The sequence below is a fragment of the Hyperoodon ampullatus genome, assembly GCF_949752795.1.
Source record: "Hyperoodon ampullatus genome assembly, chromosome: 6".
Classification (NCBI taxonomy): Eukaryota; Metazoa; Chordata; class Mammalia; order Artiodactyla; family Ziphiidae; genus Hyperoodon; species Hyperoodon ampullatus.
Window position 1 is genome coordinate 45,870,152 of NC_136919.1, and position 26,971 is coordinate 45,897,122.

At 42.9% G+C, this 26,971-nt stretch overlaps 1 protein-coding gene across 1 annotated transcript in view; it reads left to right on the top strand.

Moving 5' to 3' along the window:
* Positions 1 to 26,506, top strand: part of DCAF12 (DDB1 and CUL4 associated factor 12) — a gene marked incomplete at its 5' end in the record, with an annotated part of 40,256 nt that extends 13,750 nt beyond the window's left edge. Inside the window, 7 exons of the mRNA XM_079706297.1 lie at positions 9,568 to 9,771; positions 10,846 to 10,906; positions 20,787 to 20,980; positions 21,963 to 22,028; positions 23,649 to 23,811; positions 25,606 to 25,784; positions 26,309 to 26,506. Coding sequence (XP_079562423.1) covers positions 9,568 to 9,771; positions 10,846 to 10,906; positions 20,787 to 20,980; positions 21,963 to 22,028; positions 23,649 to 23,811; positions 25,606 to 25,784; positions 26,309 to 26,467 — 1,026 coding nt within the window. The 3' untranslated portion in view covers positions 26,468 to 26,506. The remainder of the gene's footprint in view (positions 1 to 9,567; positions 9,772 to 10,845; positions 10,907 to 20,786; positions 20,981 to 21,962; positions 22,029 to 23,648; positions 23,812 to 25,605; positions 25,785 to 26,308) is intronic.
* Positions 26,507 to 26,971: the final 465 nt, after the last annotated feature.

Below are 26,971 nucleotides of genomic sequence, written 5' to 3' on the forward strand. Positions count from 1 at the left end.
TAATTTGACATTATGTTTCAAAGACCTGAGTGTATTGTTTGTTGAATGAAGAGCCTAATAAGTATTATACCCTTTGACCTAATATTTTCATACTTCGGAAATTATCCAAAGGAAGAAAGAAGTCTTTTTTAACAAAATAATTATTGGAAGCTATTTTATCAAAATGTTAACAATAGAATACTTAAGGAATTTATGGTAAATCAAATCTGCATGATATTATGGAGGTATTGACATAATTGTGAAGACTGTAATAACATGCAGAGCTTTTGATATGTTAAATGTAATGAGATACAGAATTCTCTCTCTGCTGATTATAGCTATGCACCATTATACATACATGTGATTAAGGACTGAACAGGAACTTGACAAATGAGAAACAGACTTGAAAAGAGGGATAGGATTTTTTTTTTTTTTTTTTTTTTTGGCTGCATCATGTCTTAGTTGCGGCACACAAGCTCTTTCGTTGTGGTGTGCGGGCTCTTTGTTGCAGCATGTGGGCTTCTCTCTAGTTGTGGCGCAGGGGCTCCAGGGCACATGAGCTCTGTAGTTGTGGCACACGGGCTCAGTAGTTGCAACATGCGAGCTTAGTTGCCCCGCGGCATGTGGGATCTTAGTTCCCTGACCAGGGATGGAACCGGAGTCTCCTGCATTGGAAGGTGGATTCTTAATCACTGGACCACCAGGGAAGTCCCGAGAGATAGGATTCTGAGCAATCTTTCTTGCATTTTTTATTTCCAGTATTATAAAGTATTGTCAATAAACTCTATAATTTAAAAAAAGAAAGTTACTTCAGCTAGATGTTTTTTCTTAGCCTAAAGCAATAGTGAAAGTGGCCTTGCCAGGTTGCTATTCAGTGCTTGTCTTGTTTGCTGACAAAGATTGAGCAGTCAGGAGTATACCTCCCCTCTAGGGAAAGGGTGTAAAGAAAGAGCTTGGAAATACAGTGGTAGGATATACGGCAAAAGGAGTTCCCCTCTGAAGTCACAGAAGTTTTCTGGAGCTCCAGATAACACCTGGAGAGAGTTCTTGCTTTTCAGTGGGCAGATACATAATCATATTATCATTAAGTCTTTGTGCTGTAAGGCTCAGGAAGTAAGAATGAGAGAATAGGGATTATGTTATTGTTTTGAACTGTTATTATTAAAAGTTTATAATCTCTTAATATACTAGATAATTAATTAGTGTGTAATGACAATCTGCTCTCCAGTAGTTTGCAGTTTAGAGATAAGGCTTCCTTTTAATTCTGAGTAGAAGGTCTTATGCCTTGAAATGCTCTGGGGAACAAAAAGCTGAGAATATCTTGTTTTCTTCTGAATAATCTATACATTAACTATTAGTATCCTTCAGTACTATAGGAATTAATTTTCATCTTCCATAGGAAGAAATGAGGATCTGTGTAAAATCAGGCTAGTTGACCAATTCTTTTGTTTACCTTTCTATTCTGTGATTGGATGGTATATCACTTGGAAGTAGGACATGGGCTTTGTGTTTAGATAAAGGCAACACTCAGTTGAGTTCTGATTTTACAACCTAAGAGAAATTTTTTACCAAATGTTTGTCAAGGTGCTTGAGGTAGCTAAACCTCTGTGGTGTACTGTCAGAGGCTCTTCACTAGGTGACTTTGGCAGATACCAGGCAAAATCTTAGGTGTCTTGCCAAAGCTGACTCTCAGGACTTATTCCATTTTCAACAGAGCCCTCCAAAATCAGGGATTAAGAATCAGTTTACTGGACATGTTAACTATAACGCTTGTAAAGAATTATGTTACTGGGAATTCCCTGGTGATCCAGTGGTTAGGACTCCATGCTTTCATTGCCGAGGGCCTGGGTTCAATCGCTGGTTGGGGAACTAAGATCCTGCAAGCTGCACGTCCCTCCCCCCGCAAAAAAATTATTATGTTACTTAAATTCAAGATAATTGTAAATCCTAATTTGGTCCTCCTCCCACAAAATCATGATTCTAGTGGGAAAATATCAGAACTCAGCACCTAATACGAAGTACCATTGCTGATTTCAGCAAGCCAGCCCTATAGCCATCTTTTGGAGGAGCAGCTTAGATTCACAATTCAAAGAGTAAGAGATCTTAGCATAACACAGGCACCTGGATTTAGATATAAGAATGTTCACTGCGGTGTGTTTTGCATTACTGAAAATTTGGATACAGCATAAATGTTCGATAACAGGGAATGTGTTCGATAAATTCTAGCATACCCATGCAGCGAATCACCTTAAAGCCATTAAAAATTATTTAAAGGTATATAGATTAATTTGAAAAGGTGTTAAAAGATATAAAATAATATGTATGAGGTCACATTTTTATAAATGGAGAAAAATATGTATGCATGTGACTGGGTATATAGTGAAGGACCTGAAAAAAATACACCAAATGGTAGTAGGTAGTGGTGGTGTTCATTTTCTAATTTCGCCTTTTCTATGTTTTACAAGTTTATGATGTGTTACTTTTGTAATTTGGACCCCAAAAATGTTATTTTACTTTAAACAACCACATGGGTCTTTCCTTTAATAGACTTGCAATAGAAACAGTGACTCAACTTTCTAGGTGTGGCAACTCTTCTAGCTCCTGAACAGTCTAAAATATTTATAGCTATAGAGTCTTGATATTGTTCAAGCAGCTTATTGATCTCGGCCATCCCCATGTCTCCTGCACAGTAGGATGCAGGTGAGTAGGCAGCAAGCTTTTAGAGATGGGCTGGACAGAATACCCGATTCTCCTGGACACCATTGGAGTCCTGAGTAAGTGCAGCTCATTTCAGGGCCTGTGGTCCTTTTCTTTTATCTTTTAATTATGCACGTCATATGTGTTCCCTGAGGGAAAAAAAAATCAACATGCCTGGATGCATTTTTTTTTTTTTTTTTTTTTGCAGTATGTGGGCCTCTCACTGTTGTGGCCTCTCCCGTTGCGGAGCACAGGCTCCGGACGCGCAGGCCCAATGGCCATGGCTCACAGGCCCAGCCGCTCCGCGGCATGTGGGATTTTCCCAGACTGGGCCACGAACCCGTGTCCCCTGCATCGGCAGGCGGACTCTCAACCACTGCGCCACCAGGGAAGCCCCCTGGATGCATTTTTATTTATTTATTATTATTATTTTTTAGGAGTTTATTAATTAATTTATTTATTTTTGCTGTGTTGGGTCTTCATTTCTGTGTGAGGGCTTTCTCTAGTTGTGGCAAGCGGGAACCACTCTTCATTGTGGTGCACGGGCCTCTCACTATCACGGCCTCTCTTGTTGCGGAGCACAGGCTCCAGACGCGGAGGCTCAGTAGTTGTGGCTCACAGGCCAAGTTGCTCCGTGGCATGTGGGATCTTCCCAGACCAGGGCTCGAACCCGTGTCCCCTGCATTAGCAGGCAGATTCTCAATCACTGCGCCACCAGGGAAGCCCTATTATTATTTTTTAATATTTATTTGGTTGCACTGGGTTTTAGTTGCGGCACATGGGCTCCTTAGTTGCAGCAAGCAGGCTCTTTAGTTGTGGCCCATGGGCTCCTTGTTGCGGCTCGCCGGCTCCGTGGCGTGCAAATTCTTAGTTGAGGCATGCATGTGGGATCTAGTTCCCTGACCAGGGCTCAAACCTAGGCCCCCTGCATTGGGAATCTTCACCACTGAGCCACCAGGGAAGTCCCTGGACTCATGTTTTTAAAAGGGAGGGTATTCATTTAATAACATAGCATGACCAACTTTCCATGTTAATAAATATCCTGTACTCCATCATTCTTAAAGGCTGTATAATAATCCATTGTGTGGATATTCCCAAATCCCCTGTGATGTTTCGCTAGTTTAAAATTCACTGTAATTTGGGACTTCCCTGGCATTCCAGTAGTTAAGACTCTGTGCTTCCGTTATAGGGGGCACCAGTTCAGTCCCTGGTCAGGGAACTAAGATCCTGCGTGCTGCACAGCAGGGCCAAATAAATAAATAAATTAATTAAATTCACTGTAATTAAAATTGTTCACCTGTCATTATTTCCTTATCATAAATTTCTAAAATAGAAATTGCAGAGTTTACACATTTTTAATTTTTGATACATATTATCTAACCATTTCCTGTTGTGTTTCTGGATCTTGGCTCTCTCCTTTGCTCCTCCCCATCTCCATTTGGGAGAGGAAGTGTATTCCTCTGCTTGATTTCAATTATCCTCTCTTTCCCATACTTAAGCTGCCCTCTTGCCTTTTACCATCTGACTTGGTATAGTCATCCTCTCTGTGCGACCTATGTGGATTTGCTTTCCTTTCCCCATTAACCTCCATCTAAAACACTCTTTGATACTTTGTGAATCTCCCCTCCCCCCATTTTATTAAGCCACCTTGACTTTCTGTTCACACAATTGCATATGTCTGTATGCAGATACATGCATTTAGAGGTGTACTCACTAGTCATACAATCTTCCTGATTGTAAGGCCTTTGCTTTCTTTTTTCCCTCTGTCCTAACTTGTAAGTTGCAGGGAGCCATTAAGCCTCAAGCTTATCTTGCCGGTGCTGCTGGTTTCTGGCAGGGATCCCAGTAGGTTAATGTGGAGCAGCCTCATTCTGGGAAATGTTACAGGAGCTGTATGAAGCCTTGACCCTTTATCAGACAGCCTGGGGAGATAGTCTGTGGCACTCCATCCGCATCCCTGTTCCTTCCTTTGAAAAAGCAAAAAGGCTCTGTCCTTCACATGGTGCTTAGTCATTCCTCTGCAAGGATGAGGGTGAGGTTGGGGGTAAACTCTTGGTTTCCTGGGCCTCTACAGAGCCAGCTGTTTGCATTTCCCTTGTATGAAATCTTTTTCATCTAGTGTATAAGCCATTCTTATAACCTACTGAATGAAACAAACATTAGAATAGAATGTTACTATTAGCTAGTACTTGTTAAGTACCTATTCTGTGCTGAGCCCTGTGCTAGATACTTTACATTTTATTAGACCTCCTAGCAACCCTATTAGATAAATAATATTATTCAAGTTTTATAGATAAGAAACAAGATTCAGAAAGGTGAAAGTGACTTGATCAAGATCACATAGCTACTAAGTAACCAATGGAATTCAAACCTAGGTCTCTCCCAAGTCCAAAACTGGAGAGGTTGGGCTTAAGACTTTCTTGGACATGAATAGATGAAGCTTTTTCTCTTCACCTTTTCTGGGTGGCAGAAATGGAGCCCTGTTTTAAGGCATAGGGTTGTGTCTTACCAAATGCATCGGCCTTAGTGTACAGAGTAGATTCTCTCTACATCAGTGCTTCTCCAACTTCAGTGTACTTGGAGATCTTGAGAAACTCCAGATGCTGATTTAATAGGTCTAGGGTGAAGGCCTGAGATTCTTTGTTTCTAACAAGCTTCCAGATACTCCTTTGAATAGCAAAGCTCTAGATCAGTGATTGTTAAACCTGGGCAGTCATTAGATTCACCTGGAGATCCTTGAAAAAAATTCACTTTTACTGGCCCCAAACTCAGAACTTTCTAATTGGAGGAGTTTTAGGATAGGGCCTGGGAATTGTTTTTAAATATTTATTTATTTATTTATTATTTATTTGGCTGTGCCGGCTCTTAGTTGCGGCATGCGGGCTCTTAGTTGTGACATGCAAGATCTAGTTCCCTGACCAGGGATCGAACCCAGGCCCCCTGCATTGGGAGCACGGAGTCTTAACCACTGGACCACCAGGGAAGTCCCTGGGAGTTGTGTTTGTTTTGTAGTATTTTTTAAAAAAGAAAATTCCCCAGGTTATTGTATTATATTATATTGTATTATAATCAGTTTGAGAATCACTGATCTAGAAGCTAATATATTATGGTTGCACTGTCCCACACAACACAGAAGTGTAAGTGGGCAATACATTTTGCTTTATTAAACATTTGAGGGGCTGTGTTGGTTAGAGATCGTTTGTTTAAAAGGGTAAGAAATCCACTCACATTTATTGGAAGGGCTAGCTTGCAAACCTGAAGAGCAGGAAGTATCCCTGGATCTCAGAAAAACAACTAGGAGTTGGAAAGCCCCTAGGAACCAGGGATGTCCATGCTTCCTGGCTTCTGTTTCCTTTTCTCTGGGGACTGGCTTTGGTAGAAAATGGCCACCCAGACAGTTTGGTATAGTGCCACCAGCCAGTTCCATATTGCTGAGAGAATTTGAATGACCCAGTCCAGTCTAGCCTCTGGACTGGTTCTCCTTGAGCCAGGAGGCTACCCCAGGACAGTGCTGTGATCTGGAAATCTGGGCTGTATCAAACTCAGCTACAGGCCCCCACTCTGAGTGCAGGGATGTGGGGGCCCCCTAACGTCCTTGGGCAGGTCCCCTGAAAGGTGGTTACTGTAAGCACTTACTATGTAGCTCTGCATGGTTGGGGCAGGAGAATAGAACCAAATAGGGTAAACCCTCTGCTCTTGGAATTGGAAGGACATTATTAGCTTAATGGAGAAGAGAGACAAGTAAAGAATTTTTTTTTAAATTTATTTATTTTGGCCGTGTTGGGTCTTCGTTGCAGTGCGCGGGCTTCTCATTGCGGTGGCTTTTCTTGTTGCAAAGCATGGGCTCTAGACACACAGGCTTCAGTAGTTGCAGCACTTGGGCTCAGTAGTCGTGGCTCGCAGGCTCTAGAGCACAGGCTCAGTAGTTGTGGTGCACAGGCTTAGTTGTTCCGTGGAGTGTGGGATCTTCCCGGATCAGGGCTCGAACCCGTGTCCCCTGCATTGGCAGGCGGATTCTTAACTACTGCGCCACCAGGGAAACCCGAGACAAATAAAGATTTTGAAACTGTGATAAGATCTAAGTATTGTGAGTAGAGGGCTGTCTTGGGAGCCTACAAGAGAGGAACTTAACCAGTCTGGACATTAAGGAATGTTCATAGAGGACATGTCTGAACTGAATCATGAAAGGTAAGGACATGATGGCCAGGTAAAGAAAAGAAGGGGAGGAAGCATTTCTGGCATTGTGAACAGCATGAGCATGAAACAAAATAATTATATTTCATTGAAGAGTCTTCATTGAAGACCCAATGAAGTCAAAAATAAAATAATTATTATTTGTGTGAATAATAATTAATAAGCAGTTCTTTCTAGAGTATAAGGTCCATGGCAGGATTTGAAGCTAGAGAGATAGGTAGGGGTCACATTGAGAAGAGTCTTGATGCCATGCTAAGGGGCTTGAATTTAGGTAAAGGGGAACCATTAGATATTTTTTAATTGACTTGGGAGGATTTCCATTTTTATGAAGATGAATGATAATAGCATGGAGAATAGTTTTTTTGTTTGTTTTTTTTCTGTACACAGGCCTCTCACCGTTGTGGCCTCTCCCGTTGCGGAGCACAGGCTCCGGATGCGCAGGCTCAGTGGCCATGGCTCACGGGCCTAGCCGCTCCGCAGCATGTGGGATCTTCCCAGACCGGGGCACGAACCCGTGTCCCCTGCATTGGCAGGCGGACTCAACCACTGCGCCACCAGGGAAGCCCCTGGAGAATAATTTTGATGGTGACCTTGCCTGAAGGCACAAAGACCAGTTGTAGTTGTCTAGAGGAGAGAGGATGGAGAGGAAGGAGTCAACTGTAAGAATATTTAGGAGATAGTTTGGCAGGACTAGCTGGGATGATGGGAATGAGGGAGGAGGAGTCTAGAGTGAATCCCAGGCTTGTGTGACCAGGCAGATTTTGGTGGCATTAGATGAAATGAGCAATTTGGGGAGGAAGAATATTTGTTTTAGACACATTGAGTTTAAAAATGCCTGTCAGACACATCAGTGACTGTGCCTGTTAGGCAAGAGGGTCTGCCTTAAGTAGTTGTCAGGGCTTACAGATTCAGGAGTGGTTCCCCTCTCTCTACCTTCCCTTTTAAAATTTTTCCTCAGTCTCTACCTGGCGGTCTTGTTCTAGCTACTCTTCCTTTCCTTTTTCTATTTTAAATTTAAGGCTTACCTACTTTCTCCTTTCATAGATCTTCCTGTGCAAGCAGTAGGTTACTTTATACAAAGATATAACATGATTTGGCTTCACTCTGAGAATTGCTGATAGGATTTTAAATGAACTACCTAGACTATGAGGTATATGAGGGCAGAGATCATCCCTAGTAGTTATATTTCTAGCACCTAGAACAATTCTTGGCATTTAGTTGGTGCTGAATCAGTGAGTGAATAAATGAATCATTGAATCACATAAAGAGTTTAATAATAATAGACTCCAGGGACTTCCCTGGTGGCACAGTGGTTAAGCTTCTGCACTCCCAATGCAGGGGGCCCGGGTTCAATCCCTGGTAAGGGAACTAGATCCCACATGCATGCTGCAACTAAGAGTTCATGTGCCACAACTAAGGAGCTCATGTGCTGCAACTAAGGAGCCTGCGAGCCACAACTAAGGAGCCTGCCTGCCGAAACTAAGACCCAGCACACCCTAAATAAATAAATAAATATTAAAAAAAAAAAAAGACTCCACTGGGAATGCCCTTTGTCTAAGACTGATCTTTTCCATAAAGTATTTCTCTGAATTGAATTTTGGAGAGTGAAAAGGGGTTAGTTTGGTACGAAGTGGATAAGAGCATTTCAGCCAGAAGCAGCCGCATGAGCAAAGGCATGGTGGCACAAAACAGAATGTGTGTGTGATAGATAAGCAGTGAGATATGAATATCTCTTACCTTGTCATGTCTCAGGTCACTCTTGCAAACGTGGTAATGTTTATAGGTATGTCTAATAGTGGTTATGATGTGTTTTGTTTATAAGTTTCTATGCATGGTTAGATAAGAATTAGTTATATAGGGACTTCCCTGGTGGTCCAGTGGTAAAGAATCCACCTTCTCCACTGCAATGAGAAGCCCGCTCACCGCAACTAGAGAAAGCCCGTACTCAGCAAGGAAGACCCAATGCAGTCAAAAATAAAATAATAAAATAAATAAAATGTTTAAAAAATCTTTAAAAAACAGAACAGAAAAAGAATCCACCTTCTAATGCAGGGGACGCAGGTTCAATCCCTGGTCGGGAAACTAAGATCCCGCATGCCACAGGGCAACTAAGCCTGCGTGCCACATCTAGCAAGCTCACGCGCCTCAACAAGAGAGCCCATGTGCCACAAACTACAGAGCCCATGCACTCTGGAGCCCGCTCACCACAACTAGAGAGAAACCCGAGCAGACCACGCTCCATGAAGAAAAGATCTGGCATGCTTCAACAAGGATCCTGTGTGCCGCAACTAAGACCTGACGCAGCCAAAAAATATAAGGAAAATAAAGAAATAAAATAAATAAATAGAAAATAAAAGAGTTATATAAAATATGCTTGAACTGGTAGAAAACCTTTCATCAGGTTCATTAGAGCCATAATCCTCTTTGAAGCCATATTTGAATCCCAGGCAGAATTTACTTCTTCCTCTCTCTGTTTATGTAGCATATTATATCTATCTCTGTTATGTTTTCTTATTTACATGTTTCATTTGACTAGTGTCGCCCTGACCATGCATTTAATAATGCCCAGGGTCTAACGTAGTAGACATTAATTAAATGTTTGATGGGTAACTGAGTGAATGAATGGATGTTTGTACCCAGCGTTAGCCACACTGAAGAGAAACTGCATTCAGCTTCTTTATCCCTTTTCTCTTGTAGCTGTTTGTAGTGGATGTCCAGACAAGCCAGATCACCAAGATCCCCATTCTGAAGGACCGGGAGCCCGGCGGTGTGACACAGGGCTGTGGTATCCATGCTATCGAGCTGAATCCCTCTAGAACACTGTTAGCCACCGGAGGAGACAACCCCAACAGCCTTGCCATCTACCGGCTGCCTACACTAGATCCTGTGTGTGTGGGAGATGTAAGTCTCCTCAATAATTGTAGATAGAGGTAGCCTTATTTTTTAACAGAGCCCAGTCCTCATCCCACAAGCCCCCCAGGAAGGGACAGTTTCCTCTAGACTTCTGCGGACTTGGGTTGGGGGTGCGTAATGGTGAGGTATGGGGTGGAGATTTCAGAGTTGGTATTCCACTCACCACAGGGAGTATCAGATATGTTGGCAGAGGGTATGTTTGATAAAGAGGCGAGCAGTACACCTCAGAGGCCATCACCGGTGGGTTGGTGTTTGAGTCCACACCACAGTGGTTACACATCTCCTACTGCCCATAATCAGAAGGGTTTATTAAGTTATTCATTCAGCAACTGTTTTTTGACCCTTCTATGGCCGGTCATTGTTTCAGACACTGGGGACATAGCAGTGAATAAAACAGACAAAGTCCCTACCCTCTTGAAGCCTGCAGTCAAGTGAAGGGAGGCATATAAACCAACAAAAATGTACCAGCAGTATGTCAGAGTGTGATGAGTGCCATGGAGAAGAGTAGAGGCAGGCTAAAGGGAGAGAGCATGGTGGAGAATGCTATTTCAGAGGATAGTTGGGAGGACCTCTTTGATAAGAATGACATTTGAGCAGGGAGACTTAAAGGAAATGAGGGTGCAAGCCATGCTGATGTCTGGAGGAAGAGAGTGCCAGACAGATGGAACAGCATAGAGGTCAGTTGTAGCTATAGTCCCAGGAAGCAAGGGGAGAGTGCGAGGAGGTGTGTTGGAGGGATGAGAGGTGGGTAATTGTGCATAGGAACCACAAGTAGAACATCCAGAGATAGAATGCTAGAGCTGTGTGTCCACCGGCCATGTTTATTGTCCGCAGGAATGCCAGTTTCATTCCAGCTTTGAGCTTCTCAAGACAGAAGTTAAAAATTGTGGGATCATTCCATTTGGGTTGAAATCACCAGAGATCAGAATTGTAATTTTTACAAAGATATTTTCAGTCAGACTCGTAAGCTTTTCAGGGGTGTACATTGTAATCCTTATTTTACTGATTTCTTTTTTTCCTTTTTTTTTCTCTCTCTGTACCTGTCACTCCCTCCTCTTGAAGGATGGACACAAGGACTGGATCTTTTCCATTGCGTGGATCAGTGACACTATGGCGGTGTCTGGTAAAATTGCCCTTTTGTAGGGAGTTCTGGTGTGGCAGGGAGGGAGGGAAGCTAGAAGTTGAAGAAGGAGAGTAGTGTGATTGGAAATAGCCCAGTAAACCGACCATCAGCCAGGGGCCAGGAAACCTTGTTTCTAATACTCTTTCTCCTGACTTACCATGTGACCTTGAGTAAGTCATTCCCCTTGTATATTCCTGATCTGGAAAGTGGAAGTACTAGCACACTTATTATTCATACTCTGCCTTGTTCCAAAGAGCCTGTGTATTGGCATGTTAGCCTCAACATTTTTGTGGGGCTTCACTGAGACAATAGTTGTGAAAGTGCTTTTGGAAAAGTTGGTGTGCTCTGCAAAGTATTAGGAGCAGCTGTCACTTTCTGTACAACTATATAGTGTTGATAAAGCTATATAGGATTGGGGGACTTTCTCTCCCAATGGTAGAACAGTCATAAAAAATACATGGAAATGAGTGTAGAGAAGATAATCTAGAGATACTCAAATGCTTTCTGAATACCCACAGCAGCCTAGAAAGTAGGCTCAGAGTGCCAACCAGTTTTGCTGGGTACGTATATGTAAAAATATAATCCCCCATTCCAGATTCCCAAATTTTAAAAAAAATTATAAGAGTTGCTAAATTAAGTACTTCATGTGTGTTGTCTCATAGAATCCTCAGAACAGTCCTAGAAGGTTTGCATTATGAGCCTCATTTCACAAATGAGAAAATGTAGATTCTGAGAGGTTATAATTTGCCAAAGGCTACACAGATGGTGAGAGATGGACTCAGGATCTGAATCCAGCTCTGAGTTCAAAGCCCATGCTTAGAACTGCTATGAACAAAGCTAAGGGAACATAAATGTTTCTTCTTTGGATTCTTTGCAAGGCAATAGGAAGCAGCCAGGAGGGAAAATAAATCTAATGGACAAGCATAGTCACAGTTCAGAATTACTCAGTAGTGGTTCAGAAGCTTTTGGATTCCCTGTCATTAGTCTCCCCAAGAAATGAGAGCTCCTTGAAGGCAAAGGCTGAATCATGTCACCTCTATAGGGGCTATCTGTATGACAGTAACTTGCACTAAGTGTGGTTGTTAGGAGCCAGGACGTGGCTTTTTCTGGGAGCTTCCCTTCTCTTTTTTCATATAGTCTGTGAGTATTCTATGTTTTTAGGCTGATAGCTTCCAAGTCTACATTTTGTGAACAGTATAGCAGATTTTAAGAATATTGGCTCTAAAACAGGAACAGACTCACAGATACAGAATACAAAGCTGTGGTTACCAAAGGGGAGAGGGAGGGGGAGGGACAAAGTTGGAGTATGGGATTAACCAGTATAAACTACTGTATGTAAAATAGATAAGCAACAAGGATATACTGTATAGCAGGGGTCCCCAACCCCCAGACGGCGGACCGCTACCGGTCCGTGGCCTGTTAGGAACTGGGCCACACAGCAGGAGGTGAGCTGCGGGTGAACGAGCAAAGCTTCATCTGCCATTCCCTATTGCTCCCCAATGCTTGCATTACTGCCTGAACCATCTCCACTCCCCCACCCCGCCACCCCCCGGTCCATGGAAAAATTGTCTTCCATGAAACCGGTCCCTAGTCCCAGCAGCTGGGGACTGCTGCACAGGGAATTATACCTAGTATCTTGTAATAACCTACAATGGAATATAATCTGCAAAAATACTGAGTCACTTTGCTGTACACCTGAAACTAATATAATATTGTAAATCAGCTATATTTCAATTTAAAAAGAAAAAAGAATATTGGCTCTGAGTGAAAGACCTATATTCTGAAAACTGTAGAACATTTATGAAGGAGATTGAAGATGATACAAAGGAATGGAAAGATATCCCATGTTTTTGGATTGGAGGAATTAATATTGTTAAAATGTCTCTATTTCCCTAAGCAATCTACAGATTTAATGCCATCCTTATCAAAATACCCATGATGTTTTTCATAGAACTAGAACAAACAATCCTAAAATCTATATGGAATCACAAAAGACCCCAAATTGCCAGAGCAATCTTGAGGAAAAAAAGAACAAAGCTAGAGATAGCATGCTCCCTGACTTCAGACTAAACTATAAAGCTTTGGTCATCAAAACAGCATGGTAAGACTTCCCTGGTGGCACAGTGGTTAAGAATCCACCTGCCAATGCAAGAGACACGGGTTCGAGCCCTGGTCCGGGAAGATCCCACATGCTGCGGAGCAACTAGGCCCATGCGCCACAACTGCCGAGCCTGCGCTCTAGAGCCCACGTGCCAAGAGCCCGTGCTCAGCAACAAGAGAAGCCACTGCAGTGAGGTGCCCATGTACCGCAGCGAAGAGCAGCCTCTGCTCGCCGCAACTAGAGAAAGCCTGTGTGCGGCAACGAAGACCCAACGCAGCCGTAAATTAATTAATTAAAAAAAAAACCCAGCATGGTACTGGAACAAAAAGAGACACATAGATCCATGGGACAAAACAGAGAGCCCAGAAGTAAACCCACACACTTCTGTCAATAAATCTATGACAAAGAATATACTATGGAGAAAAAACAGTCTCCAATGAAGAGCGGTGCTGGAAAAACTGGACAGCTACATGTAAAAGAGTGAAATTAGAACATTTTCTCACACCAATATGCAAAACTAACAAAATGGTTTAAAGACCTAAATGGAAGACTGGAAACCATAAAACTCCTAGAAGAAAACATAGGCAGAACACTCTTTGACATAAACTGTAGCAATATTTCTCATATCTCTCTCCTAAGGCAAAAGAAACAAGAGCAAAATTAAGCAAATGGGACCTAATTAAACTTAAAATCTTTTGCATAGCAAAGGAAACCATCAACAGAACAGAAAGACAGCCTATGGAATGGGAGAAAATGTTTGCAAATGATATGACCAATAAGGGTTATCCAAAACATATAAACAGCTCATACAACTCAATATAAAAAAATAAGCAACCCGGGCTTCCCTGGTGGTGCAGTGGTTGAGAGTCTGCCTGCCGATGCAGAGGACACGGGTTCGTGCCCCTGTCCGGGAGGATCCCACATGCCACGGAGCGGCTGGGCCCGTGATCCATGGCCGCTAAGCCTGCGTGTCCGGAGCTTGTGCTCCGCAACGGGAGAGGCCACAACAGTGAGAGGCCCGAGTACAGCAAAAAAAAAAAAAAAAAAAAAAAGCAACCCAATTAAAAATTGGGCAGAAAACCTGGATAGATATTTTTCCAAAGAAGATATAGAGCGGCCAGCAGACACATGAGGAAATGCTCAAAATTGCTAATCATCAGAGAAATGCAAATCAAAACCACAGTGAGATAATAATCACTTCACACCTGTCAGAATGGCTGTTATCAAAAAGTCTTCAAATGTTGGTGAGGATGTGGAGAAAAGGGAACCCTAGTACACTGCTGGTAGGAACATAAATTGGTGTGGCCATTATGAAAAACAGTATAAACGTTCCTCAAAAAACTAAAAATAGGGGCTTCCCTGGTGGCGCAGTGGTTGAGAGCCCGCCTGCCGATGCAGGGGACACGGGTTCGTGCCCCGGTCTGGGAGGATCCCGCATGCCGTGGAGCGGTTGGGCCCGTGAGCCATGGCCGTTGGGCCTGCGCGTCCGGAGCCTGTGCTCCGCAATGGGAGAGGCCACAACAGTGAGAGGCCCACGTACAGCAAAAAAAAAAAAAAAAAAACTAAAAATAGGGACTCCCCTGGTGGTCCAGTGGTTAAGAATCTGTCTTCGTTCAGAATCTGCCTTCCAATGCAGGGGACGTGGGTTCGATCCCTGGTCAGGGAACTAAGATCCCACATGCTTCAGGGCAGCTAAGCCAGCATGCTACAACTACTGAGCCCTCACACTCTAGAGCCCGTGCACCACAACTAGAGAGCCTGCGCGCCATAACTACTGAGCCCATGCACCACAACTAGAGAGAGATCCGTGTGCCACAACGAAAGATCCTGTATGCTGCACCAAAGATCCCATGTGCCGCAGCTAAGACCCAACGCAGCCAAATAAATAAATATTTTTTTAATTTAAAAAAAATTGAAAAAGAAAACCTAAAAATAGGACTACTATATGATCCAGCAATTCTACAGCTAGATATATATTTAAAGAAAATGAAAACCCTAATTCGAAAAAATACACGCACCCCAATATTCTTAGTAGCTTCATATGTAATAGTCAAGATATGGAAACAACCTATGTGTCTTATCGACAGATGAATGGATAAAGAAGATGTGGTACATATATACAATGGAATATTACTCAGCCATTAAAAAGAATGAAATAATGTCATTTGCAGCAACATGGATGGACCTGGAGATTATCATCCTAAGTGAAGTAAGTCAGACAGAGAAAGACAAATATCATACGATATTGCTTACATGTGGAATCAAAACAACAACAACAAAAGTTCATACAAATGAACTTACTTACAAAACAGAAACAGACTCACAAACTTAGAGAATGAACTTATGGTTACCGGTGGGGAGGGGTAGATTGGGAGTTTGGGATTGACATGTACACACTGCTATGTTTAAAATAGATAACCAGGGAATTCCCTGGTGGTCCAGTTGTTAGGACTCTGCGGTTTCACTGCAGAGGGTGCAGGTTCAATCCCTGGTCAGGGAACTAAGATCCCACAAGCCACATGGGTGGCAAAAAAAAAAAAAAAATAGAAAAATAAAATAGATAACCAACAAGGACCTACTGTATAGCACAGGTAACTCTGCTCAACATTCTGTAATAACCTAAATGGGAAAAGAATTTGAAAGAGAATAGATACATGTATATGTATAACTGAATCACTTTGCTGTAAACCTGAAACTAACATACTATTGTTAGTCAACTATACTCCAATATAAAATAAAAGTTTTTTAAAAAGATGTGGTATAGGGCTTCCCTGGTGGTGCAGTGGTTGAGAGTCCGCCTGCCGATGCGGGGGAAGCGGGTTCATGCCCCAGTCCGGGAGGATCCCACGTGCCACAGAGCGGCTGGGCCCGTGAGCCATGGCTGCTGAGCCTGTGCATCCAGGGCCTGTGCTCTGCAGCGGGAGAGGCCACAGCAGTGAGAGGCCCGCGTACTGCAAAAAAAAAAAAAAAAAAAAAAAAGATGTGGTATATATACACAATGGACTATTACTCAGCCATTAAAAAAGAATGAAATTCTGCCATTTGCAACAACGTGGATGGACCTAGAGGGTATTATGCTTAGTGAAATAAGTCAGAGAAAGACAAACACTTTACTACTTATATGTGGAATCAAAAAAATAAATTAAATGAATGTATATAACAAAACAGAAACAGATTCACAGATAAAGAGAACAAACTAGTGGTTACCAGGGGGGAGAGGGCGGGGGCAAGATAGAAGTATGGAATTAAGAGATACAAAGTACTATGTATAAAATAAGCAACAGGGCTTCCCTGGTGGTGCAGTGGTTAAGCATCCGCCTGCCAATGCAGGGGGCACGGGTTCAAGCCCTGGTCCGGGAAGATCCCACATGCCGCAGAGCAACTAAGCCCGTGCGCCACAACTACTGAGCGTGCGCTCTAGAACCTGTGAGCCACAACTACTGAAGCCTGTTCACCTAGAGCCTATGCTCTGCAACAAGAGAAGCCACCGCAATGAGAAGCCTGCGCACTGCAACGAAGAGTAGTCCCCGCTCGCCGCAACTGGAGAAAGCCCGTGTGCAGCAATGAAGACCCAACACAGCCAAAAATAAAATAAATAAATTTATAAAAATTAAATAAGCAACAAGGATATATTGTATGGCACAGGGCAATATGGTCATTATTTTATAATAACCTTAAATAGAGTATAAAAATAATGAATCACTGTGCTGTACACCTGAAACTAATATTATATTGTAAGTGAATTATACTTTAACGAAAAATTAAAATCTAAATGTTCGTGATAATTCTCATCTTCTACTGAGACTTTAATTATGATAATATAGAATACACCTTCCTTATAATCTGTAGAATCACTATAAATCAACATACACAACAAAAATCCTTCCATCAATGTTCCTAATATATAATTTTGCCGTCTAAATTGAGGAAATATAGCTTTGTAAAAGTACTAATCTTCAAATGCTCTGTTCTCCAAATTGTTACATGTTGAAAGAAGCTGTGTTTCAGTTTCCTAATCATCAAAGTAAGTTAGTACACTTCCCTACCTTAGTGATGGAGTTGCTGTGTGACATACTGTTGACATATTACATGGTACACAACATCACATACAATTATGGAAGATAGAGAGTAAAAACACAGTATACATTTTATTTATTTATTTTTTAAAAATCCTCCCAGCTCAACCTTTCCATTTGTTCAAAGGCAGAACAACCACAGTGAAAGAAGCCCAGGAAGTGTGAGCTACTGATCTGTGCTTTTTTTTTTTTTTAGTATTTATTTATTGGCTGTGTCGGATCTTAGTTGAGGCACACAGGACCTTTCGTTGGCGCACGGGCCTCTCAGCAGTTACAGCACATGGGCTCTCTAGTGGCGCAAGAGCTCTAGAGCACCTGGGCTTAGTTGCCCTGTGGCCTGTGGGATCTTAGTTCCCCGATCAGGGATCGAACCTGCATCCCCTGCATTGGAAGGCAGATTCTTAACCACTGGCTCAACAGGGAAGTCCCCAGTATACATTTTAAAACTAATATGTGCAGAGACAATTAACGAGGAGCCCAATTTGGAGGAGTGTTATACTATACAAATATTGAGAAACTGCCTCAAAATTTTGCAGTAAGCAGCTCAGTTGGAAATAGTTCTAACGTTCAGCTGTGCAGGAGGGCAGGGGACAGTGTTTCTCTTGGGGAGTTCCCTGGCAGTCCAGTGGTTAGGACTCCATGCTTCCCCTGTAGGGGGCCTGGGTTCGATCCTTGGTCAGGGAACTAAGATCCCGCAAGCTGCATGGTGCGGCCAAAAAAAAAAAAAAAGTTTATTTTGAATTTTCAGTTATGCTTTGTTCACATCCAAATCAGGAATTTCATAATCTGAGAGGTCACATCAGCAAGAAAGTCCAAATAGTTTTAAGTCAATGTAGATGTCTTGTTAAATTGGATATAAACAAGGTTTTATTATTTATAAAAAAGAGTGTTTGATGTACCATTAACAGTAGTTTTTGCTGCATTTTTAAAAAAAAGAGTATTGGCTCTGATAATAAAGATATGAATTTGAATCCTGGTCTTACCACTTATTAACACAGAGGGCAAGTTATTTAAGGCTTTTGAGACTTGGATTTCCTCATCTGTAACATGGATAATGATTATATATACTTCACAGGGTCATTGGGAAGATCAGATGAGTTAGTGCTTAGTATCTGCCATATTGAAAATGCTCAATACTTGTTACCCAGTGTTAATGTTCAGACTTGACGATGAGCATCAACCCCTGAACATTCCCCTCAAATTCAGTGTATTCAAACTCATCATCTCCCTTCCAGAACCTCACCTCCCCCTGCCATTGACATATATTGGTAAATTCTCCTACCTCCCACCTAGGTGCACAGCCAGAGAACTAAGACTCTTCAGTCTTCTTAGATTACCAAGCCATGTTGATTCTGTTTTCTAAAATATCTCTTATATCCATCAATTTCTTTTCTATCTTGTCTACTTGGGTGCTCATCGTCTATCTTTTGAATTACCCCAATGTCCTTCCATATTTTCTCTCTGCCTCTGGTCTTGTCTCCTCCAATCTAATCTTCATGTTGCTGCCAGATTAGTTCTTAAAATAATTTTTTCTTTACTGTAAAAGTAATACATGTTTATTGTAAGAATTTTTTTTAATTCAAATAAACAAAAAAGGAAAGAATTACCCACACAGTTTGTGCCCAGAGATAGTCACTGTTAACAATTTGAAATCAATCTTGCTAGTCTTTTTTCAGTACATATTTGAGTTGTTAAAATGGGATTATAAGTAGGTTAAAATGGGATCATATAGAGGGATGGATATATGTATAGATATATGATATGCCAAGTATAAGAAAATGTTGATAGTAGACTATAGGTGTAAGTATACAATTCATTGTAAAATTCTTTCAACATTTCAATATGCTTGAAATTTTTCATAATAAAACTTGTATAGTTTTATTTTTTAAATTTGCATTATAAACCGTACGTGGTTCTCTAGACGTGCCCTTCTCTCTGGCCTTTTCTAGATTTCACACATGATGAGCCCTCTGCTTTGAACCTTTGTCCACAAACCTTATGATACAAACAAGTTGGATGATATTTATCCCATGTTAGACAATTTTTACTGTGAACTAGTCAGGAGATTTGCAATGTGAGAAGGGCACCTTCTGGTCTCAAAGGAGTTTTGGCAGATAATGCTACTGGAAAGGAATTTGAAAACTTTTTTTATTGGTTCTTTTATTTTATTTTTTAATTTATTTTTGGCTGAGTTGGGTCTTTGTTGCTGGGTGTGGGCTTTCTCTAGTTGTGGCAAGAGGGGGCTACTCTTTGTTGTGGTGCGTGGGCTTCTCATTGCGGTGGCTTCTCTTGTTGTGGAGCATGGGCTCTAGGCTTGCGGGCTTCAGTAGTTGAGGCTCACGGGCTCTAGAGCGCAGGCTCAGTAGTTGTGGCGCACGGGCTTAGTTGCTCCGTGGCATGTGGGATCTTCCCGGACCAGGGCTGAAACCCGTGTCCTCTGCATTGGCAGGCGGATTCTTAACTACTGCATCACCAGGGAAGCCCTTTTTATTGGTTCTTGATATACTGTTTTATGACTGTACCATAGACTTGTTTTTAAGTGCTTCATTATGTTCCCTAAGGAAAACTGTTTATGTTTTTAAGCATTCATCTTAATGTAGAACAGTCATTCTTAAGGCATTTTTTAAAATTTTATTTTATTTTATTTATTTTTGGCTGTGTTGGGTCTTCGTTGTGGTGCGCAGGCTTCTCACTGCGGTGGCTTCTCTTGTTGAGGAGCACGGGCTCTAGGCGCACGGGCTTCAGTAGTTGCAGCACGTGGGCTCCATAGTTGTGGCTCACGGGCTGTAGAGTGCAGGCTCAGTAGTTGTGGGGCACGGGCTTAGTTGCTCCGCGGCATGTGGGATCTTCCCAGACCAGGGCTCGAACCCGTGTCCCCTGCATTGACAGGCAGATTCTTAACCACTGCACCACCAGGGAAGCCCAGAACAGTCATTCTTAATTCAGGGATTATGGTTCCTTCAAAAGGCCCATGAAGCTCCCTGAAACTGAGTGTGCAAGGTAGGTTTTTTGTGTATTTTTCTAGAGAAAGGGGTCTTTAACATTCCTAAGTCTGTCAGAGGGGTACATGACTCAGAAAATATTAAGCACCACTGATCTAGAGTGGAAGTTCCCAAACCCTATTGCCTAGTAGAAATCACCTATGCATGCATGCCCAAGTGACCTAAGCATTTGGCTTGGAAAATTACTGAGCTTTATCAAATGTATTCTCTCTTTTCAAAAGTCCCACCGACTACGTTACACTTAAAGGTTATATTTTAACTCCTACACCTCAGTTGAATCATCCTCTTGGTGTGGCTTTTAAAATACGTACTGCTGGGCTTCCCTGGTGGCGCAGTGGTTGAGAGTCCGCCTGCCGAAGCAGGGGACGCGGGTTCGTGCCCCGGTCTGGGAAGATTCCACATGCCGCGGAGCGGCTGGGCCCGTGAGCCATGGCCGCTGAGCCTGCGCGTCCCGAGCCTGGGCTCCGCAACGGGAGAGGCCGCAAGAGTGAGAGGCCCGCGTACCGCAAAAAAAAAAAAAAAAAAAAAAAAAAAATAAAATACGTACTGCTTTCTGTTTTAGTGTGGGCCACCTGGCCAAGCTTCAGTGCATGTGAGCATGGTACACAAAGAGCTAGACTAAGAAGTCCCATTTGGCTTCTGTGGGATTGTCTCATGGAAAGTTGGATATGTCTGACATCTGTGGTTTCCTTGCCCTACAGGCTCACGCGATGGTTCTATGGGACTCTGGGAGGTGACAGATGATGTGTTAACCAAAAGTGATGCAAGGCACAGTGTGTCACAGGTCCCTGTGTATGCTCACATCACTCACAAGGCCTTAAAGGACATCCCCAAGGAGGACACAAACCCTGACAACTGCAAGGTCCGAGCTCTGGCCTTCAACAACAAGAACAAGGTATGAGCTTGCCAAAGGTTCCCTGAAGCCTGTTCCTCTTGCTTCAGCTTCTTGGCTTATGTCTTGGGAGGTGCACTGTCCTTCTCCTTCTCCTTCCCCAAGTCAGAGCTTACTACATAACTCAGTTCTGAGCCCACGGAGCATCTCTTGAAGGCTGAGGGATGCTTAGTTATAATCTCCCTCTGAGAAAGATTATAACTGAAATTATGAAAGCCACCCCTTGCATTGAGTATTCTCTGGATGGTTCATATCTGTTAGCCTCTCATAGTTTCCCCAGCGCCACTCTGATTTGACTTTCTCTCATTTGCACATGATCTTGCCGGTGCTCTATTTTGGGTGTGATTTTCTTACATGCAGTCACTTTCTTCTCTCGTATTCAGTTTCTTTTCATTCTTTACTGCCTCTTCTCAACACTGCCATCAAGTCTTAACTTAATCATTTGAGTCAGATCTGAAACTACTGGGCTATAAGTAGAGTGTTAGTATGGAGACCCAGAGCCAGAAGAGAAGAAGCGCTCTTTTCCCAAAATTTGATTCAGGCCACAATTTGAGGGATAGTTCCCTTAGCCGCCTCCTATCTCTCATCCATATTTATGGGTTAGGGGTAGACTTATCTCTCCCAGCTTAGACCCTCTACTTATAGAAGCTCTCACACTGAGACTTACAAAACTGTTTTTCATGTGCATGCTCTGCTCTAACTATCAAACAGGATGTCATGTGTATGATTGTATAGTATGGGCTTTTTTAACCATGGGTGCCTATGTTCAAACCAGGACTTGCTTCTTGGGTTCTGTCAAGAAGCAGCCTTGCTTTAATATGCTGTACAGCTGCATTTTGTAGGGTAAAATGATGGGCTGATAATCCCTGGCACCATCATAGGATAGGAGTGAGTAATGGGAGGACCCCAACCTGCAGAGTCTTCCCCTGCTTCCTGTTATATATTAGTTGCTGTGAGTATAACCTGTTTTTCATTGCTCTTGCAGGAATTGGGAGCAGTATCTCTGGATGGCTACTTTCATCTCTGGAAGGCTGAAAATACACTGTCTAAGGTGTGATGAACATGACTTAGTAGTTTCACCTTATAGTTAAAATACATTAATCCTCCCTAAACTTTTTCATTCTTGTCTAAAGCACAAATTCTCCAAGGGTCTGGGCGTGTGATTGCATGGTGCGTGAAATTCTGAGTCTGGCCTGCCCCTCTTAAAAGTCTTTTAAAGAAGTCAGAGGAAGGGCTTCCCTGGCGGCACGGTGGTTGAGAGTCCGCCTGCCGATGCAGGGGACGCGGGTTCGTGCCCCGGTCCGGGAAGATCCCCCATGCCGCGGAGCGGCTGGGCCCGTGAGCCGTGGCCGCTGAGCCTGCGCATCCGGAGCCTGTGCTTCGCAACCGGAGAGGCCACAGCAGTGAGAGGCCCGTGTACCGCAAAAAAAAAAAAAAAAGAAGTCAGAGGGAACCCAGCAGAAACTATGTTAGCAGTTGATTGGAGTAACATGTACAGGATAATCTACGCATTTCCATTACCCAACAATAAGAGATCTGTCTATTTCCTGTGAAATAATTAATTTAGAACAACTTACAGCAATTTTATGACAGGGATACTGGCAAACTGAGTAAAATTTTTATGCTCTTCAGAGAAGGTGAAAATGACTGATTAAACTAATGTCCAGAACTGGAAAAAAGAAAAAGAAAAAAAAGAGTCAGAGGGGGTGATTCTTTCACATTGCAAAAACTTGCTGAGAGACTCCTTTAACTAGCAGTCTTCCAATCCACAGTGCATTTAAGTATTTGCTTATGGATTACTGACTATTTGCAATATTGTGAGGGCAGGAAAAACCTAAATGTTAGGAGCCATTGGCAACCGAAGATCAATTAAACTAAGAGTAATCATCTCTAAAATAATCATGTAAGGTATGGATTTAATTTGCAATATTTGCAAGCACCTTTTGCCTAAAGTTAAACCTACGCGTGGATCGTTTGTCCTCTTCTTGTCCCAGAGGCCTTTGCTGCTTATAACTTCTATGATAGACTCTTTTTCAAGAGGAAGCAGAGCTCCAGGAATTATTGATTTCCTTCATGTCACAGTAGCCTTTGAGCTCCACTGACCTTGCTTGGTGCTTTATGTTCAGTAGCCACTGAGGATTGGCTAAATGACAAGGATCCAGGGTTAAGGCTGATTGGGGTTACCTGGGGTTGAGCAGTCCCACGAGTGTGCTTTCTATAGTGTACAACTCCCATACAGTTGGGGAGTTAGGCTGAGGGTAGCCAGAAGTCAGCCCCTTTACCTGAAGATCAGTGAGAAGGGTAGTGGCTCTTCCCAGCAGAGAGAACAGAGTGGGACCTTGGCTTTAGTGCCCTGGGGTTATCCCTGGAAACAGCCTGTGTTTTTTGGCCTTTCTCTCTGCTTCTGATTATTTAATTCGAGCTTGACCTTTTTCCCTAACTGGTCCTCTTCAGTACCTAGATCTTGTTTAGTATCATCATTCTTTCTTTCTCTTACATACATAGGGGTGGAGCAGGATGTTATTTCCTTAATTGGGACATGTCTTTTTGTCTGTGACTTTGTTTGTCTGGTATATGAGGAAAGCCCACAGAGGTGGGCATCTAAGAACAATGCCCTGCCGTGTGCTTTCTGGTAATGCCATGGGTGCATCTCTTCTCTCTCTGTTTTCAGCTCCTCTCCACCAAACTGCCATATTGCCGTGAGAATGTGTGCCTGGCCTATGGTAGTGAGTGGTCAGTGTATGCAGTGGGCTCCCAAGCTCATGTCTCCTTCTTAGATCCACGGCAACCATCATACAACATCAAGTCTGTCTGCTCCAGGGAGCGAGGCAGTGGTAAGAGGCCCCCGTGTGCCCCTCAGGCTTACAGCTGCGTTGTGAATGGGTTTTGACCTTCAGTTTCAATATTGGTTTCCAAACAAATATGGTGATCTTTATGGAACCTGGTGGAGGTGTTTGGTGACACAAAGGGGAGATTGAATACCTGCATACAGCAGCAAAGCTTCAAACACCACACACAAATGTGTGGCCACAGAAGCCTTTGATGGAAACCAATAGTCAGCGTATTGGTGGTTTCCTTGTTCTTCCACAGAGCCCTACTCCTTGTGGTAGTTTTTTGCTGGGACCCTACCTGAACTATAAAATTGTTTTATGCTAAGGGATGATGTGGTGGGGTGAGGAGGATTTTACAGAGGGGCATGAGGAAACTTTTGGGGGTGATATATATGTTATTTTGATTGTGGTGGTGGTGTCATGGACATATACATATATTAAAACTTCAAATTGTATAACCTTGAATATGTGCAGTGTATTCTATGTCAGTTATACCTCCATAAAGCTGAAGAAAATATTCAGTTTAGTTCTTATCCACTGGGTGAATTAGGCTTCAGGCCCCCCCGCCTCCCAGTCTTTAATAGCATAGTCTCTCTGAGGGCACCCGCATTCTTCACTGAGGAATAAAAAGAGACTTACGTTTGTACTGTACTTTAAAATGTCAGAATACCTTTGTCTGACATCTCATTTCATCTTACCAAGAACCCGGTGGGAAGCAGTTTACATCCCATTTTATAGATGAGGAGACTGAGACCCAGATTGGTTAAATAACTTGCCAAACACCACACAGGTTGGAGGGGGAACAGCCAGGGACCAGAATCCAGGTTGTCCAACTTAACAAAGTGGGTTTCCTTCTTCATCTGACATTGTCCCCCTTCTCATGCAAAAATGTGGCTACGTTATCCTGGGAGTCCTAAAAGGCACAGTATCTTCTCTCTTTCAAGCAGTACTTAATTTCGTGTAGATGCTGCAGTTTTGGCCATTGTTTTAGATTTGTTTTCAGTTATTCTTGAAATACATTTCAGAACAGAGAGAATAATGTGTTTAAGGAAAGTAGTAAGGGAAAGAATAAATAGTCTTGGCCGGAATGAAGTTTTAAGAGATTTTGGTTACTGTTACAGGAGCAGCTTGCAAACCTAATAAGGAAATATTGATTTCACACATATTAGTGAGCACCTCTTTTGTACTTAGAGACACCTTCATATCCCATGCACTTATCTGATCCACAGATGCAGCAAATGTATTTTCCCTGTGACCCAAAGTGATTAGGTGACTTGTCTTAAATTCACAGGTGAGAGACAGTGGTCCTTTGAGTGCTTCAGTTCTAGGCTGTTTGCCACTCTCATAACACACTTAATACCAGATAAAGACCTCTTGCAGTGCCATGGTAGTGGTTTTAGGTCAAATACAAGAAAGTCCTTGTTAATGTAATGATTTTTAAATATGCAGATTACCCTCAGTTTCAGTATGGGTTGGAAACATGTAATGGAGAAGAACTTAGAGTTATGAAAGGTGACTTCAGAGTGAGTCGAGGGGAGGCAAGCAGGTTCAGGGCATACTTACGGTCTTGGGCCCAAAGCATCTTGGGCATCATCAGGCATTTGGTACTTCTGAGGCTTAGAGGAAGGCTCCTGTTAGTGTGTGGATGGGCAGTGTGGCATCGGGGTTCTCTGGCTTGTGCGTGAGCTAGGTCTGCCTTGGGAAAGGTGCTGTGGTATTTAGGGGTGCCATGTGAACTCAGTGTCAGAGAAGTTCAGGCTAGCAGACCTGACTGCCCTTTACTTTTCTCTCTCTCAGGTATCCGGTCAGTGAGCTTCTATGAGCACATCATCACTGTGGGCACAGGGCAGGGCTCCCTGCTATTCTATGACATCCGAGCTCAGAGGTTCCTGGAAGAGAGGCTCTCAGCTTGTTATGGGTCCAAGCCCAGACTAGCAGGGGAGAATCTGAAACTAAGGACTGGCAGAGGCTGGCTGGTGAGTAAGCCCATGCCTCACATGGTTACTGGACAGTGACGGAAAAGTTGTATTCACTTACCCACCCACTCCCACCCCCACTGACACACCACCTACCACATAGTTTTTCACTAGTAAGAGACACTCCTTGGAGCAGAGAAAGGCACTTTCCCTTGGTTTTGTTTTTGTGTCTGCATGTCTGTGGGAGAACAGGCCCAGTAAGACACACCGGTTGGCCCAGGATAACCCCCAGGTGATAATAGGGCTGGAAGGAGAAGAACCTCCCACTGAAGCTGCCAGTGAATTCTGAAAGCATTTGGTTCCAGCAGTCCTGAGAAGACCTTCAGTTTGCGTAGCAGTTCTTCAGCCTGCTTGGCTCCTCCCTAATGTTCATTTGGAAAAATGGGGCTCCAACTCCCATGAGCACCAGTCTCCTGTATAGATACAGGACCCTCTCCTCTTAAGGAGCCCAGAAAGCATTCTTGTCCGTTCTTTCCCTTTTCTTCCCCACGGCGAGTGCTCACAGAGTCTCTTATTTCCCACAGAATCATGACGAAACCTGGAGGAGTTACTTTTCGGACACTGATTCCTTCCCCAACGCTGTCTACACGCACTGCTATGACTCGTCCGGAACGAAGCTCTTCGTGGCAGGAGGACCCCTCCCTTCAGGACTCCATGGAAACTACGCTGGGCTCTGGAGTTAACGGCAACTAAGTCTCTCCCAGAATGCACAGAAATTCACTAAATTCCATCCTCAGTTTCCATTTCTTATTTTGATTTTTTTCCAGTTGTGTGAGACCCTCATATTTTAGTGGGAACACCAGAGTTTGCCTATGGTTTAGGCACTTGACAGGAAGAACCTCTGTACAGAAATCTAAAGGGTTTTCCTTTTTTTTTTTTCCTTTTTTCCCTTTTGGTAAGCAGAATTTTACCTTACTATCTTTTTTCTTTCTGGCTTCTCAACCAGACATTGTTGTTAATTTCTGTTTATATTTTTTCTTTAAGTGACACACAGTCTCCCCTCTCTGGCTTCTTTAGGTTGACATAGTCATTCTCACCCTTACTTCACTCTTGAGAGCTGGGGCTCCTTTATAATTATATGGTTGCTGTCAGACTTTCTGTGAAAGTTTGGGGGCTGTGTGTGTGTGTGTGTGTGTGTGTGTGAGAACTTGTGTGCCTGCAAGTACCGTTTGTCACTGAAATTATCT